The sequence below is a fragment of the Mastacembelus armatus genome, chromosome 16 (genome assembly GCF_900324485.2).
Source record: "Mastacembelus armatus chromosome 16, fMasArm1.2, whole genome shotgun sequence".
NCBI lineage: Eukaryota > Metazoa > Chordata > Actinopteri > Synbranchiformes > Mastacembelidae > Mastacembelus > Mastacembelus armatus.
The window spans coordinates 17,974,568-17,992,728 of record NC_046648.1 but is presented as its reverse complement, the minus strand read 5'-3'; the positions used below and the strand labels follow the sequence as shown (position 1 = coordinate 17,992,728).

Genomic DNA, 18,161 nt, shown 5'->3' with positions numbered 1-18,161 from the left:
CAACACTGAACTGTGGCAAATGTTTTGTATATAAACATTTATGCAATATATATTCATCTGTCATCTCAACTAGATTTGGATGCTGAGTAGACATTTAAATACAAGTTTGACTCGGAGACTGTGATGAACAGCACAGCAGTATAGTGTATTTCATTCTCAGCCTCATCCAAATTCATAGATGACACTTTCTCTTCTCCTCCGTATGGCTGGATTAATCCCCATTGACTCCCACTGTAAGTCCCCTAGGCAGCCACAAATTCACTGGTGCCTGCTTCTCAGCTGTAAATATTTGCTATGATTTCGATGGAAGTAAACTCAATATCTTCAATTGGAATATTATTCCCTGCTCACATCTTTTCAGTGCTCCCTCATCATGTCTTTGGTTTGCAGGACTAAGATGCAATGAAGGAGACTGAGATGTGTCTGGTGTGTTACTGACAAAAAATGAAATGTACTCTAAAACATGACTTTGCAATAAATAAATAAATAAATAAAACCCAAATGGTTTTAACTTTAACACTTTAAATAATTCAGTTTCCTGGATATTTCATAACTACTGACCTTTTCACCTTTGAACTCATGTCACCATAACTGCACTTGAAACCCCACAGAGGTTTATTGAATCAACACTACACTACACTTATCAGATTTACCCTCTTCAGAGTGAGGACAGGCAGCTGACTGGTGTCTCTCGATTCTGCTGCGTCAAGTATTATATACAGAGGTCAGTGGAAGTATAGAGTAGCCCACTTCACTTATTTCCCAGAATTACACAGTGCCCCAATGTGCCCCAGTGGCTGATTGGGAAGATGAGCAGCTCCTCCAGACTGCTTAATCTCACTCTGAGTGGTATTAAAAAGCCAGCCGGGCATTTAGCCAGAGGGGCCAGAGCCACCCAGGCTTCACAGACACTCTACAATCTACTGAAAACACTGCAGAATAACATTACTGAACTTTGACATATCACATCACCATGATGAAGATTTAGTAGACATGTTTTTCAGTGATAGTGACAGTTCACAGATTACAGCTTCCTGGAGAGGAGGGCTGTGTTGCTTTCTTCTTTAAAACTTGCAGCTGCTGGTGTGCTCAGGTGGGAATAATAATAATATTAATAATAATAATAACATAATGATAGTTTTGAAAACAACCTCACCAGTTTGGCTGTTCTGGAGCTTTTTTGGTCACATTATCAGCAACAGATGTTTCCCCTGCTGTTATGGATATGAAAGACACCCTCAGCTGGCAGTTTATTTGGTACACCATGCTAAAACTAATGCAGATTATTGCTATTCATGGTTTTTATTAAGTAACTGAACTTAAGTACTTACCATGTCAGTTAAACAGTGACTGCTATTAAACTATACCAGTAGTGCTGGAACCAGCTACTGGGGCCATAAACTGTCACATTATTATAGTTCTGTCATAAATGATTAAGAATATGTGAACCATTACAGAAAGGTGGTGTAAGAAATTATTATATTTCTAATAGCATATATACTGTAAGTCACCAACTATCACAGGATTTCTTCTGGCTACACATTCACATTACCCTTTCTAACATGAAAAAGTGCATGATTATTTCATAAAGGAAATTCTTTCTTCAAAATTATGCTTATGTTTATGAGTAGACACCAAGGTCTGAGCTAAGTCATACAAGTATAAAGTATTCATTTAGGTAAGCAGACGTTTTGGTGTAGGCTTAAAGTTGACTAAGAAATTTTAGTTCTACATAAGACAGCAAAGGATCTTCAATAGTCTACATGTATTTTCTACTGAACACAGATAAAGACTAAACAGGAATGTTCAGGGACACTCAGAAACTACATTAAATCCTGTTCTTCCTTTACAGCGGTGAACAAAAAGATTGTTGCTCTGAGAGAGCTGAATGAAAGAGACGAAGGTATTCAGCTGTATTTTGAGAAATGAACCGAAGGTTATTGAAGCCATGGAGCCCAATGAGACCAAGGTGATGATCAGATATTTTTAAAACTACATTGTGTCACTGAAAAGCACCGCCAACACAAAACAGTGAATGTCAGCATGAATCAGCCCTGAACCCTGCCCACCTTTCACACATCTGACTGGAAAAGGGCAAGATTTCATCAGTCAAGGTCCAAAATATTTTCACTGACATTTGCAATCACATGGCTGCCATAGCAACCATTCTAATTTCATCATTCTCCAACTTGTCCCTCCCAGAGTTCACTAATCCACCCAACTACACAAGATCTTCATTTCAATAATCCCTTCACAAACTGCTTTTATACAAAGCTAAAGCAAATCCTGTGATTCATATCTGATTCAAAAATCAAAAGGTACATTAGTTGTGTGTTTCTTCTCTTTCAGTACATTTAGTAACATATTTGTTAAAAAGCAATAGGTAATGTGTACATCAATAAAAGAGGGCTGGAAATGAAAGCACAAGTACAACAAGAAACAGCATTAAAAAAAAAAAAACAAACCTGATGGCTCAATGTGTTCTCACCCTCATCACATGCTTCTTAATATGTGATTGAAAAACCAATTTTAATGCAGGTGAAAATACATACATCAATCATGTTCATATTCTCAAGGAAGAGACCTCCTTTAGTCATATCCTCAACTGGTGTATGGAGCACAGGCACAAATGAGAATGGAAATGTAGACACACATGCAGGCCAGTGCACTGAAGAAACTTTAATTAAGACAAAGATAACTCAGACTTACAGATAGGCAACACATAAAGGTGGCAGGACCTTAGAATGATGTATAAGTGGTCAGGGAAGGTCAGGCGACCAAGGGGAAAGTTTGAATGCATCTGCTGGCAGAACAGAGAATGGCAGAAGACAGAGGAAAATGACCATAAACACAAGGCTAAGATAGAGACTATGACATGTTTCATTAGTGATGCATTCTGTAGTGGTGGCAAAAGTGCTTGGATCCTTTGCTCAAATAAAGCACCAATACCACTGTGTTTAGCGGTGCATCATGTGCTGCACAGAAGACTAAGTAACATTTTTAAGATTAATTCCATGTTACTAACATCTTTGTACACACAGGACAGGTGAGCAATCAAACATGTTCAAATGTCATTACCACTTGTCTTGCAACTGTGATCATGTAAACATGACTTAAGATTTCAGGTATAATTCAATCATGAATGTGAGACAGGAACAGTTTCATCACTTTATTAATGAGTTTAATTATTTATACCAACAAACAAAAACTGTCTCTCTCCCGCCATCCCTCTGTCTTCATCATCTCCTTTATCCAACCGTTCTGTTCCCAACAACATTTTCACCTCAGACAAGGGTAATTAAAAACGAAATGTGACCAATCAGAAGGTGGAAAAAGAAAAGTTAAAATAGTACATTTAGTCAGCTCTTCATTTAGGAAAGAGTACAATGTCCATGGTACAGACACAGACATGACGCACACATACACACGCACACAGACACAAACTCCCTGCAGCTGTGCTCAAAAAAAAAAAAAAAAAATCCATGTATCTGTGAAACCTACATACTGTCAACAAGTCAAACAGATTACACTCATACAACACACAGAAACTGAAAACAGGAGACAGTCAGACACAGGAGATGATACATGTCAACCGACATTTTTCCCTTTTCCTCCAAAGACACACAAACGAACATCCATGCACGCACGCACACAGAGCTCCCTCCCAACATCACAACCCCATAGATCCAGAGCCTTATAACATTCCCTTCACATTGAAGTTAAAACTGGAGTTAGACCTGTTGGCTAGCATGTGCACCTGGATACACACTGATTGGAAAGCACAATACAGCGCCTGGATCTGAGTACAGTATCTTGGATGTGAAATCGTCTTGCATGTGACACTGCTGGACTAAAATGTAAAAAGAAAACAAAAACAAACAAAAAAAAAATCAATTTTGCCACCCCAGTAAAGAACCCCACCCCCCCAAAAAACAAACAAAAAAAAAAACACAATAAATAAAACAATTATGACAACATCTATGAATGAGGACTAAGGGAAAATCGTGAAGAGAGAAATGGAGGGAGAGAGAATAAAAATGAAACATTTTATTCTGTTTTTCCCCTTGTGAACCAGGGACTTAAATGAAATTGTATTTACAGACTGTGACTGAGGATAAACAGTCCGGCTGCTGCTGCACCGGTCTACTTAAGAAAAAAAAAAATTACAAGAACAACAATATAATAATAATAATAAAAATAACAAAATAAAATAAAAGGTACTTAATATTTACAGTTTAGCAGTGAAAAAAAAGGAGGAAAGAGGGAAGCAGAAGGCAAAGGGGTCAGGATAATAAGGAATGGAAGGGGAGGCTCCAAAAGCTGTTGGGCTTCAGGGATTTGAGCATAATTTCTGGGCAGATTACAGACATCAGTGGAAGTAATATAGTGTGGTCAACTTGGACCGAACATGCGTGGTGAAGGAAAAAAATTAAAATTAAAATTAAAAAAAGAGTGGACTGTTGGGCTGCATGAATCATTCAAGAGTAGTTCCTAGCACCGTTGCAGGACATGATGATGATGATATGAGCATCCCAGACAGGCTTTTTGGGATTGGGCACAAAGGGCTTCAACAAATCTCTCTCACAAAGCAAAATGAATTTACAGAATCATCCTCCTGCACAAACAGTAACTGTGTATACTAGTTGAAATGACAATGACAAACTAGGTGAGCAGTGAAAGTGGCCAGTAGTCTCTCTGCACGTGATTTCATGCGTCGACATAATCAGTCTGATATGAAAATTAATATAGTAAAAGTGACATAATTATAATGTGACTATTCACCCTACAGTGCTAGGCAGCTGGGTTATGACATTTTAAACACTGAGGCTCCTGTATTAGTTGCAAATGAAATCCAACACCAACAGTTCCCTCACTGTGAAGTTACATTAACAGCTGGACAGTACCCATAACTCTCCCCTTTGCTTCCCCTCTACTCCCTTTAGGGATGTGCAATACTCCTTTGAGATTCAACATGAAACGCTTGGTTTCCAGCTTAACCAATAATAACATGAGCTTATACTGAAGAAAATAAAACGTGCACTCTGCTCCCACCCATTCACATAAAAGTCAGTTGAGGAGCTAATTTTAAAAAAGAAACAGTAAATACAGGCAGTGGTGCCCTCTATTGTTATAAAGTTTAAAACAACCTCATATCTAAAATAACATGGAAAAGGAAAAAAAAAAAAAAATCTGCCAAACTGGGATCTACAGAAGAATAAAATATTTTTTGAGTTATGACACAAAGTCTGAAGTTTTAGAATTAAAAAAATAATGGCCCTAATCCTCTTCTGGAACAAACTGGGAGGTTTAAAAAAAATATATCTTCACATTTCTTTACCACTGGCCTTGGTGAACTGACAACACTTGAGTAGAGATCATGGTAGAAAGTGACAGAACAGCCACATATCAACCCTATGGGTTGTACAATCAAACACTATATACAGTACAAGTGTGCCATTTTTGACCCAACTAAGGATGATTGTCAGTATTAGTCAGGCCTCACACAAGACCCTCATTCTCAACTCCGTAGCCAATCAGGACCCCATTTGATGGCACCATAGCCACATGTAAAATTTCCTGATGAGAATAAAATGAACATAAAAGGGATAAAAGTCAACTGTGATTATAATACAGAAACTCCACATAACATGTATACCCTGGACTTAAAACTGCAGCTTACATTAAGCCTGAGCACGGCTACCTAAATGTCCTTTAAAACAACGCACTCCCTCCTGAAGCTAGCAGCCACAGAAATCGGTTTCTATTGGGAATTGTTAACATTCAGGATAAATAGCAATGTTCAGTGTTGATGTGGATGTGTACAGTTTAGTTTTTTTTTTTTTTTTTCTATTTTAGGGGTTGGAGCCAGGAGGAAGGTTGAGAGAGAGTGAGAGAGAGAGAGAGAGAGAGTAGAGCAGAGAAGAGGAAAAGGAAAACGGTAAAGACAAAAAAGAAAGGATGACAGAGGGATGGACACTCAGGTACTGTTGCTGATGGATCCAGGTGTCGAGCCGGACTGTGCGGTACTGTCTGACACACTACCCTCTGCACAGGGAGAGAGAGAAGGGACAGACAAGTTAGCAGAAGTGTATTGTTTTTGGTCATATTTTTAATGAGAAATTCAAACTGACATTTAGTATTGAAGCTAAGGCTAGCTGGATTTTTAAAAAAAATGGATGCAGTTTGGGATTATTCATGTCAGTAATGCAAAATATATTCTCTCTCTCTATATATATATATAAATATAAATATATATACACACACATACACACACATATATACACACACACACTAAATTTTAAATTCAAAGTAATTGTAATCAGGTTATTGTTTAAAAACAGAGCAAAACAAAAAAAAGTCTAATAAATGAATTAATTTATGCAATTTATTAGTGTCTATTCTCAGGATAGTCTATCAAGGCAAACAAAAAGCATAAAAAACTGTTGCTGTACATACCATGTGTGGCAGGCGATGTCTGTGCACGAGCGTGAGGAGGAATGAGTGTGGAGTTCAACTGAGGCTGGATAGACAGCTCTGAGAGGGCATAAAAACAAGCAAATGTTTAATTACACTCACTAAAGGTGCATTGGCAGGAAAACCATTGAGGATCTAGGTCAAGGTCATATAAAAGCAATATATAATGGAGATAGAGGTTTAAAAATAAAAAAAATGTAAAAAAAGTGAGGCAAACTGACCAACAGGACTGAAGTTGAAGAGGAGCGGGAGTTCTCGTCCGCTGGGCAGGCGGGTGTTGGGCTGGCGTAGTTCATCAAAGAAGGCGTGTGCACATGCCTCCAAGGGAGAGAGCCTGGTCACTGGTGTGTATTCCAGCAGTCGAGAGCAGAGGGCAATGGCCTCTGGTGGGGTACGAGGCTTAAACACCTGACGGGAAAGAAATTCAGGCTTCCATGTTGATTTACTCCACAGAGAAACAGCCCTATCCGGAATTTAAGTTCATGTAAATCCAAAACCTTCCTGCACTAATATCAAGATTTCAAAAAATGTGTGCATTACATTGTTTAGACTGTAAAAAACAAAACATACAAGTCTATGCACATTGACAAAACTTTTATGGCACTTTGATGGTTATGTCTAGGGCTGCATCAAACAACTATTTTAATAATTGATTATCTGTCAATTATGTTTTCGATTAATTGCATTCTTACAAAAGAATATAGACGTCAGTTTTTCAATGTCTTATTGCTGAGTTTGCCACACGTAATGAAAAAATAAAACCAACTGTAATTACTTTTGTGTGATGCCATTTAAACAGAACTTAAATTTTATTGAATTTCCCACTTTCATGTAGTGATGCATTAACCCTAATGCAGCCACATGCTTTCAGACATGCACTTAAATATTGCTAGACATTGTTCTGGTGAGCTACAGGTAAAAACGCAATTGTCTGAGGAACATGGACCGGACATTAGGCGGACTGTTCCCCTAAGAGCTCCTCTGTAAAATGTCTGGGTAGTTATTGCAGCCCCAATTATTTCACATTTCCCTTTTCAGTAAAGGGGAAAAAAGATCAAAATCTCACACTGTTTGTGTGGTTAATGTCCATCCACCCTTGCATTGGGAATTTATTAGTGATACCACGTTACAACTAAAGGAGTTACAATTTAAGCCGTCTCAATAGTGCCACCATAAATCAGTCTGTGTGAAGGTGAGAAACTTCTGTTTTTATTGGAACTGTTTCAGAGAGGTGCTGATTCAACTGTATAATGACTTTGAAAGATGCCATTTCACTGTAATATGTAAACTGGCAGGTATTTCCACCACATTTATATCAAGGAGACAAGGCTAAATCAACATCTCTCTGTCTAATGCGGAACAGCTCAACTGGTGCACAAACTAGAGCATTTAAAATCAACACCTTCCTAAGAGTTTGAACAAAAACTAAACATTATCTCCTTCAAGAAGAGATGATTTAATGCAAGACTGTTCTGTCGGACTCCACTAGTTTTAACTAGATGTACCTGATAAAGTGCCAACCTAGTGTATATTTCATGCTCGGGTACATACCTTTGTCCAAGGGTGTGCTTTGATCTGTGGGAACTTGAACTCTGTGTAGTTAGGGTTCATCTCCCGGATCTGCTCCCTTGTTGGTGTCCCCAGTACCTGCCAAACAAGGATCAAATGTTAATATCCATTAACATAAATCACATTTAATGGTGTTTCCGATATGTCTGAATGCAAAGGTGGAGTCAGTGTGGATAGTTGTGTTTTAAAATACCTTCCCTAATTTTAGGGTGAAGTAGGATTTAATTAGTTGGCTTTTCTCCATTGTTTGTAGCACCCTTACTGTACCTTGATGATCTCTACAAGCTGGTCCACACCACTGTCCCCAGGGAAGATGGGCTGGCCTAGCAGCAGCTCAGCCAGCACACAGCCGGCTGACCAGATGTCAATGTTGGATGTGTAGTCGGTGGCACCAAAGATGAGCTCTGGGGCACGATAGTACCGTGAGCAGATATAGGATACATTGGGCTCCCCCCGAACTAGCTGCTTAGCACTAGAAAGTAGTAGATGTGAGACAAGACAGAAAAATAGACACTTTACAGTACAGTGACAGAACAACCTTTATATTTCTTAGTGTTTGTTTCACAAAAACACAGCATGTCAACAGCCCAGATAGAGAGATAAGATGATGTGACAGTTGCACAGGGATAGAAACTGAGAAAGTAAAGTCTCAACTGACATACACATGGAGACACAAAATTTACCACAATTGAAAGGATAATAGAGACAGACAGGTCCAGAAGCAGTGTCTGTTACTGACCTGCCAAAGTCGCAGAGTTTGAGGATGGCCGTCTCTGGGTCCACCAGGAGGTTCTGAGGCTTGATGTCTCTGTGACACACGCCCTGGGAATGGATATAAGCCAGACTGCGGAACAGCTGGTACATGTACACCTGAGGGGAGAAAGAGAAGGTTGGCATAATGCCTGACTGTTTAACAACAGAATCATACACGAGAAAAGCACAAGAGCATGTAAGGACAGCCAGGTTCACTAGTGTCATGTCTTTCCACTGTTCTTGTGTTCAGTCAAGTGATTCATGACTTGTGAAAACTGTAGGATGTATCTTGCGACAGCAGTTTGCAGGGTTCAAGTTTTGATTTCAGAGTTTTTAAGGCCTTGATAATACCACAGAGAATGCAATTGTATCAACAACTAGAAAAGCATCAAGAAAAACTAGCTCGGACACCAGGCGTTGTAAATTTTTACATTTTTTCAGTACTTCTCAGTAATATCATAGCAATAAAATTTAGGTAAACTGCCTCAGACAAGTGACAAAAATGTCAGAGGTAATTAGGATGATTAGTTCATTTAACAATCCCACTTTTGATTTATTAAAGTATAACATCTCCCAACAGCATGAAATCATATACAATACAATAAAGCTTTATAACTAAGATTACCGCCCACAGCAGTCAGAAGTACACATTTAGGAAGTCTAACAATTCATTTAAAGGTTTAAAATGTTTTTCAAGATTATTATATAGCAATATTATTCATTTGCCAAAGACAGGAGACACAAGTGTGTTTATCAGTCACTTCTACACGTGCCCCAATTGTGGTTCTTTTGGTGCACTGTGCGCCTGTTGATGGAAGCATCTGTGTGGTGTCTGACACAGCCTGTAGCAGCACATTTCTCCAAAAAAAAAAAAAAAAAAAAAAAAAAACCATACAAGGGAGGGAAAAAAACAAACAAAAAAAATAAAAACAATCCACCCTGATGTGATGTTGTTTAACCATCCCCATGATGCCATTCTCAAAAAAAACAAAAAAAAAAAAAAAAAAAAAAACCTCACAAAGTTAAGTGTGCACCCATTTCATGTGTCTGTGAATACAAATGATAAGCATCTTAATATGACAAATCACTGCCATCACCACAGTTATCGTCATTATTACCCACATGATGCAGCAACAGCAGGTTGACTGCAGATTACAAAATGATTACAGACAAGATGACTGCGGATGGTTAAAGAGGGCAGAGGGAGTGAAGAGGAGGGGAGGGTCAGTGAACAGGGAGACAATAGGAGACAAGGGGAAAAACACGAAAGAGACCCAGGGGACAGGAAGGGGGTGGGGATACAAGACTCCAGACATGCTGTGATGGAAGCGTGTCGCTGGAGGAAGGACAGAAGAGCGTGACAGAGGGAGCAATCAGTATGCATCTCAAAGCCACATGGGAGCAGCAGGCTGAGGTAGTGAAATGGGCCATGTGACAGATATAATGTCCTCTCTGCTGCTACAGACACGGTAAACACACAAACACTGTCCCTAAAATGAGCACCCTTTTAGACAGGGACCCAAGTGAAATGCAAACAGATTAATTCCCATAAGGCCATTTTCCCTTTCTGCTTTCATCATTCTTAAAAAGCAGACAGTCTATGGAAAACAAGCAGGGACATACCTGGTTGTTTACTACATTCACAGGAAATTAATGAATCACTTTCCACTACATTTCTGGACAAATATGCACAACAACTGATGATTCCAAGGAATAAGATGAAACGTAAATCCAATTAGAACTTAAAAATCTTTATAATTAAATATATACTGCAGTATACTTCAAACAATCCAACTTCTAAAACAGCACATTCGTTTATGTTCCTAGGGGTTTCCTAATAAATAGTACACAAAAACAATGCCATTAGACAGTGTGGGTGTTGGGGCTTCCAAAAAAACTAATAAATGCACCATTTTAAGTTAAAAATGAAATACATTTTGATAAATTCCTCATCATTGTATAACAATGTCCATTTAATTTGCATTGTAGGGTTGAAGATAAACAGAATGGAGTGAAAACATAACCTCTGCATGCATTGTGGACTAAACAACTTTGTTTTTTAGTCAGAGACAGGACAGTTGTAAGATTACAACTGCATTTTTCACTAGTGATATGTATAGACATGACTCCTTGTCCCTGAGTAACTGAATTTGAAAGCAGTGATAGGAAAATAGCCAGGAACGCTTTCAGATATGTCAGTGTGTCTACCCACCTTAACATAGATGATGGGGATGGTGGTCTTGGCCTTGTTAAAGTGCCGAGCGACCCTGTACACTGTCTCGGGGACGTAGTCCAGAACCAGATTCAAATACACCTCATCTTTCTGGAAAGGAGAAACAAAAGGAAAGGACTGGGAAGTCAGAGGTGGAAGTGAAATTGAAACCAGCCCAAATATAATGTTATGTCATAAAAAAACAAAGTCTAGCACTCCAAGCATAAGCTACAAGATAAAGTGTGGGATTACATATGGGATAGATGAATAGACAAAAATTAATCAATGAAGCTGTCAACAGTGATTAGCAATATCATTAAAGTAGGCATGTTCACATTATCACATAAAAACAAGGGTATTGTGCTGTGTGATGGTTGGTTCACTATTTACCATCTTGATCTGAGGAATTCAAGAAGACAAAAACTTTGTTTCAAGAGCACACAAGCCAGAAGTTAAAGACAAAAGATATCCTCGGTTGTCAGTGTGTCATCAGCTCTAGTATTAGTTGCTCAAGTTGTGAATGAAACCGTATGTATGCACCTTTGTTTCCTTTTAAGTTTGCATGCTATAGCTTGTGTTTTCTCAGATGCAGAACTACAGTAATAAGGTATGAAATGCTGGAAAACTAAAGAGTGTGTGAATTCATACAATAAGAGCCAGGTTTTACTTGTCCAAAACATGTCTATGAATCATCTTTGATGCATGCGCCATTAAATGTCTGGGTGTGGAGGCAGAGTAGTCTATCTGGAAACTTAATCCTACTAAAAGTCAGCACATAACACACCTTCTCTCCACTGGAGTAGAAGAAGTAACGTAGCCTCACAATGTTGCAGTGGTCCAGTTTCCTCATAATTTGCAGTTCTCTATTCTGCAATGACAAAAAGAGAAACACAAAATGTGGTTTGTTCAAAATAAAGACTTCAACAGCAAAGAGACACCACTAATTCAGGACAATTACTTTAGATCATATTCATACCTTAAACCTCTTGTCTTGGAGGACTTTCTTAATTGCCACCATCTCCTGGCTGTCGATGAGGCGAGCTTGGTAGACCACTCCAAAGGAGCCATTTCCTATAACCTTTATATCTGTGTAGGACACTTCCTGCGGGCGATCGGGGCCTTGGCCGGGCGTGGCTACTACTGTCGTCACTTTGCCACTATCTCCTGTGGATGAAAACAGAAATACAAGTGGCTTAGTGATCCTGAAATTATAGTTGTGCCCCTCTCAAAAAGTGGCTTCACACCAAAATTAGATGTCTAACATTTGAAAAAGACAACTACAATGAATACAGAAACAGGATAAAATGCACCACATGGTGCAATGATTGAGTGAAGTTTAGACACTTAATTACCTCCAGTTTAGCCTTTAAACCAATATCCCTGAGAAGCCAAACATCAATAAGCTCTCCCCATTCTCTAAATAGCTGTGACCTATGTGGTGGCTCTGCTGACACTCCACTGGCTAATGAGCTCCTGATACATCCCACAACACTTTCTCCTGAAACCCCTTTCATACTGAGGACATATGATGCAGGTCTATTAAAGGTCAACTTGAGTTTAAACTGTTTCTACAATTAACAAGGACAAACCTACAGTATATGATGCTGCTAAAATATGATAATACTAATGTTATTTACAAATAAAATTACAAATAAAATCACTGAGTTTTGCCTATAGATATTTTTTTGGAAAGTTGGCTAAATGTCGTTTAAACTTCAGAAAAAATAAACCCCATCCAGGATTGAAGTGAAACCCACGTTTAACCCAGCTGGAGCTGAGAGTCACATGGCCAGGTCAGGTGATGTGTGTTCACCCATTCGGATTGTAAGTTTAACCTGCGTCTCTATGTCATGCATAGAAGATTACAGTCTCAGTTCAAGATAAGCACCATTGCAGTTTCAATTACATCAATTTCCCCATACCAATAATATACACATCGACCTACTCTAAGGATGAGTTGATGTACGTAAGAGTCAATTAAGCAGATGAGAGCACTGACATGGGCCGGTTGATATGTAATTTCTGGATTGCAACCATCGATTATAATGTTGTGATCTAAACCTTTCACATAAGCCCTCCTCCCACTGAAACAAGTTACATTCACAAGAAAGTTGGATTTAATTGAGCAGATTGCAGGTGCTCATCAGGGAAAGCCATGAAAAAAAAAAAAAAAAGGATTATAGTAAAATGGCCACACTAATATATAGATGAGAGAATATGTGAGAGCTCTAGTCCTTACATTAGAATGGATTTTACAGGAAGGAAACAAAAAAGATGTCTTTTAAACTAGCCCAACAGTGTCAGTGTCAGGCTAATGTCTGACCTTGTGGAAATCAAGTAAAGCGAGATGCTCAAGGTCTAACAGTAACTGACAGCTCTAGTTAGGGTCAAGTAGCTGCTCAGTGTTTTATGCCTGTGCACGTTTTGGGTCAAGAATGATTTGACAAATCGGCATCAGATGCAATGACACTGGATGGGGAAGAACAGAGACAGAGAAGAGGCCCATTGCCAAAAGGCTTGTCAGAGCCTGTGCTAAAATTGCGTGGACAGTAGCACACCCAGAAGTGCTACCATTTCCTGGGCTTGCTCACTTCGCCTGCCTCAACAGGACCCCTCCTGATCTCTAGCTGGTCTCTTAATCTCAAAATGGAATCAGACGACAAAGCATTCAGGTCTTTCACTTTCCCATAACCTGACAACAAAAGGAAAACAAAGCTATTTGGCTTCATGAATGCTATTTTAGTCAGAATGACTACGGCCTCATAAAAAATTTTAATGCTTTACTTAATTCTAAATTAGATTAAAATCACCACCCGCTTTCTAAAATCACCACCGTTTTCTTCATGACATGTTATAACAACATATGCCTTTCTATTTTTGCAATTTTCCACCCAAAACTAGTGTATCCACATGACTGGCCTAGATCTGATCTACCCTCGGGTCAGCAGGAAATATTCGGATTTTGAGACCAGTCACTGCGTTGTTCCTGCACATTCCACTATTCCAACTCCACAACGCAATGTACCTCTGTATTTCCTTTTAGCATCACTTTCACACACACTTTAAACAAGTTAAGCCAGAGGGGAGTGCATTAATTATAGAGCAGCTGTGGCATGATCGTCACTTGAATAATGAATGCAAAGATGAGCACTCTGCCCAGCTGTCAGTGAATAGCTCTGGTTTCTGATATGTCAATGCAAGCCCGATGAGTAAGAGGAAAAAAGATGCCCAAAGTGACTTTTATCACACCCACACTCCTAAGCAATTAGTTGGGAGCTTGTTAAGTATAAAACCCATAAACACAGAAAATGATCAACATTTTCATGATAATTTTCTGGTAATATTTTAGCTTTCAATACCTATAGGAATTATAACAGCAGCTGGTCTAATTCTATATGATTAGGGACTTACATTGGGTGTGGCTTTATGTGGGTGTTACTTCATAGAGCTAAAGGTTTTCCCCCCTCCCCAGTAAAAGATGTTTCAACTGAATGGACGCCATTTTCAAATAATATATGCTGTAAATAACTATCAAGGGTCCATAGCTTATTGGAAAGCTACGTGGCATAACTGTTGCATGTTCATGTTTCATAGCACAAAGACTCAAGATGGCTCCACTACCATATACTGAGTCATCCTTTTCTCTCCTGTGAGTGACTCTTCAATCCAGGCTATCTATTGATGCAGAGTACTGATCCAATTTGGTGCTCTCTTATTCCTTAAATTGAAAAATATATATACCACACTTCATATAACTGAGATCATTTTGATGTAAGGTAACATTATGCCAGGAATAGCTGTGATTGCTTTGGTACTTAAACTCTGGATTTCAAAATAACATTAATGAAGAAAATGTATTTCATGTGGATTTGTCTGTGGATGTTGCTAACTACTTACTATGTTTATATGTGTAATATATCAAACTCTAGTCCATTTGAGGACAGAGAAAATTGGTATTTTAAATGTATTGTGGTGTGAGGGCATGTTATAATGACAAGTCTAAGTCAAACAGCTTACCGGTAATTCTTTTGAAATAATTAACTAGTAGTATATGCATATTAATACAGACAGGAGGGAGTTGGCCAACTTTGAAATTAACATGAGTAACATGCATAGCAAAAACTTTAATGTAGTCTCTCATATGTGAAGACACACTAAATCTCATTCCTAATAGCTCTGATCAGCCAAATAGTTATAGATTTTCTTCTGCCTCCTCTTTCAGTAAGTCTCAGATGGTCTCTGTCATCTCCTGCTCTCAGTGATTAGTTCAAATATTTTTTAATATCTCTAAAGATACCATTTATTTCTTCTCTTTGATATGTTCTCTGCTTCTTTTGATAACTAAAGGAGCATAAAGCAGTGATTCAATCGTGGCTTGTTAATTTGGCTTGATAAATCATTGATGAAATTACTATCACACGCTGCCATGTCCTCTGATAACACAAAACAGAAGCTGATGACAACATTTATATTACATGATTGACAGTATTCACAAAATCAAAGGGACAAAAGGCAGTAGAGGTAAAAGAAAGTAGCCTTCGTAACATTACTGCTAAAGAGCATAAAACTACACAGAAAAGGTCAGTTTTGCTGACATGCATTAAAAATATGTTAAGTTTTAGATGTATCTACACGAAAGAGCTTAGTTTTGGATATGAAATTAGCCTGTTAGTTTGGACAAAAGTTGAAAAGGTAGAGATGAACAGATGTTTTCAATGTTGATACACTCTGAAAAGCACTTTTGTTTGGATTTCTGCAGGGTCCAGGCACCTCTGACACAAGAACAACGCCTTCACAAAGTGTAGAAGATGCTGCTGATCAAGACTGAGGTTCTAAAAACTGAGCAGGTGAAAAAAGTCACCTTAAACTAAAAGCAATGAATTCAATGACAGAAATCACCTGATGAAGATCTGCCAGTTAGACAAGTGTAATAACTTCAGTAACGATCTATTACACAGCAAACTGCTTTAATATCTGACTTCTATTTATTTATTTTTGTTATTTATTTCATCTGTTGTAATAATCTGTGCTGTGATGCTATATAATTTTCCTTCTGCAGAATATTTTTGCTTTGCCATTATGGGTTATTAAGTGTAGACTGATGGGCAAAATAGCAAATTTATCTATTTAAATACACATCATGATAAAGTGTGTAAAAGGTGAAAAGGGGTCTGAATACTCCGAAGCGAATGCATGAGTTATTGTAATCACATCAACAAAGCCAAATACACAGGGATGCACAGACATCAAAGTGTTCAGGTCAACTATTTGCATGAGAGGACAATAATTACTTCTAACTTGTAGGAGATATAAATTAATCCATAACTTATCTTCCACTTGAGGGTGCTGACAAGTTCACAGCTAAAACACTAAACAGTTTCACTACACTAAGCTTGAATATTATCACTGATTTTAAAGAACCGGAGATGGATTTATATAAAGAACCAACTGTCTAAAGCCAAATACAGATGTTTTTATGTATACATTTAGTGCAGGCATCAATGTGAGCAGTTATATAACATTAAGGTAAGCTGGAAATTTATTGCTACATCAGCAGCTAGAAATCATTAATTCGGGAAATTTTCACTAAAAACAATTTCAGTCCACTCAGATTATTAGACAATGGATACTAAAGGGACCTCAGTTTGGCAAAGACTGACTGTGCAAGATCACACTGGACCGAGGACGACGCCTAAAAACTTAAATCCCATCATTTCAAGCCACTCTTTACAAACGTTAGCAAGCTAGTTAGCTTACACATCTGACTTTACTGACCAATATATGAGATCGTCGGCTAATACCATCTGTATCTTGAGCCACAGTGCGATAATAAAGCTTAGATAATGTTGTCGAAAAAAACTGACACGACGTTATTAACCATGAAAGATCAGCGGCTTAGGTCTAAGCTTGTGTCCAGCTGCTAATGATAATGTTAGCTAGACGATAAAAGCCCTTGATGGCAGTGGCTCCTTAATGGAAAAACATAGCTAACGTTAGCTGAACAGCTAGCTGAAGTTAGCTAACCAGCTAACAGCTTTATACCGGGGTTAGCTCCGACACTAAATACAAACCGACACATTTCTTTAAAAATAGCACACAGCCAGGGCTTTTGCAATATTATATAATTTTGGCTTATGATAGAAAAAATAAAATAATACTCACTAGGCAGCTTCAAATTCCCAAAGCTCGTCGAGCTGCTTCCACTGGCCTGCGAAGCCCCAGTTTTTCCTGCCGAGCTTCCACCGGCTATTGCTGATCCGGCACCGGCTGCAGCGGATCCGGGAGCTCCGGGAGGCTCAGCGAATGAGCTGGTCCTGGGCCGCCCGCTGCCGCTCATATTTGTGTGAACTAAAGCCGGGAAAAGGTTGAATGTTAATAGCAGCCAGTCCGGCGCGGATATAGGCTGTATATATGTATTTTAATATTCAACATGAACAAAAACTGGACTTACAGCGTTCTGTACAGGTTACCCGTCTCCCCCTTTCTTCCTCTGTAGAGCGGCGATGGTGGGGGGACTGCGAGTTGACGCACAGTAACGTAAAGCTCGCATGGGTTAATGGGAAATTGAGTTGTTGATGGCTTCGAAAACAGTTTTTTTTACTGCAATAATCTTCTCATCAGCAAAGCTACGGCCCCTGAAATATATGATCAGTAATAAAACACTTTCACTCTAATATTTGCTTTTCATAATCTTACAACATTTGTTAAAAGCATTTATACTACTGGTGTATGTTTTACTTCCTCATCTTGGAATTGTCAAGTATGCGGGATTTTTTGGAAAAATATACTCTATATGCATTTATTATGTCCAGGACGCTAAAATGGGAGAACGTCTTATTTTTTTTCCTCGACCACGGGACATACAAAAGTAAATTCTAACTAATGAATCTTTTTATTCTTGTGGCCAGATTTTCTATCCATGAGCGTAAATGCGCCTATTCCCGCTCTGGTTAATGGTTAAAAACTACATTTATATTTTGTACACTGCAAATAGTTAATTTGTGAATATGTAGAAAAACTGTTTTGTGTATATGTATGGAAGCTGGATGTTGGACACCTATAGCCAACATATTATTAACAGGGTTATTGTAAATCTAAATAATTCTGAGAAAAATACCCATATTATCCAAAAGGAAACACTCAGGATGTACAG

The 18,161-nt window shown here is 38.5% G+C and overlaps 1 protein-coding gene across 1 annotated transcript; it reads right to left on the bottom strand.

The window, feature by feature from the left end:
- Positions 1–4,032: 4,032 nt before the first annotated feature.
- On the bottom strand, positions 4,033–17,571 carry gsk3ab (glycogen synthase kinase 3 alpha b). Its single transcript, XM_026317663.1, has 11 exons — positions 17,460–17,571; positions 17,171–17,356; positions 11,985–12,172; positions 11,793–11,876; positions 11,009–11,119; positions 8,783–8,913; positions 8,311–8,515; positions 8,026–8,121; positions 6,696–6,882; positions 6,457–6,534; positions 4,033–6,045 (listed from the first exon to the last, which is right to left on the bottom strand). The coding sequence occupies exons 2-11, from the start codon at positions 17,343–17,345 to the stop codon at positions 5,978–5,980; spliced, it is 1,323 nt and encodes a 440-aa protein (XP_026173448.1). The 5' UTR covers positions 17,346–17,356; positions 17,460–17,571; the 3' UTR covers positions 4,033–5,977.
- Between the last annotated feature and the right edge of the window lie 590 nt (positions 17,572–18,161).

Excerpts from the sequence above, each read along its gene's own strand:
- gsk3ab (XM_026317663.1), bottom strand. The coding sequence starts at position 17,345 with ATGAGCGGCAGCGGGCGGCCCAGGACCAGCTCATTCGCTGAGCCTCCC. Across the intron at positions 8,122-8,310 it reads AGCTTGTAGAGATCATCAAG|GTACTGGGGACACCAACAAG; the intron begins GTACAGTAAGGG and ends CTTGTTTGGCAG. Across the intron at positions 6,046-6,456 it reads GACATCGCCTGCCACACATG|AGGGTAGTGTGTCAGACAGT; the intron begins GTATGTACAGCA and ends CTCCCTGTGCAG.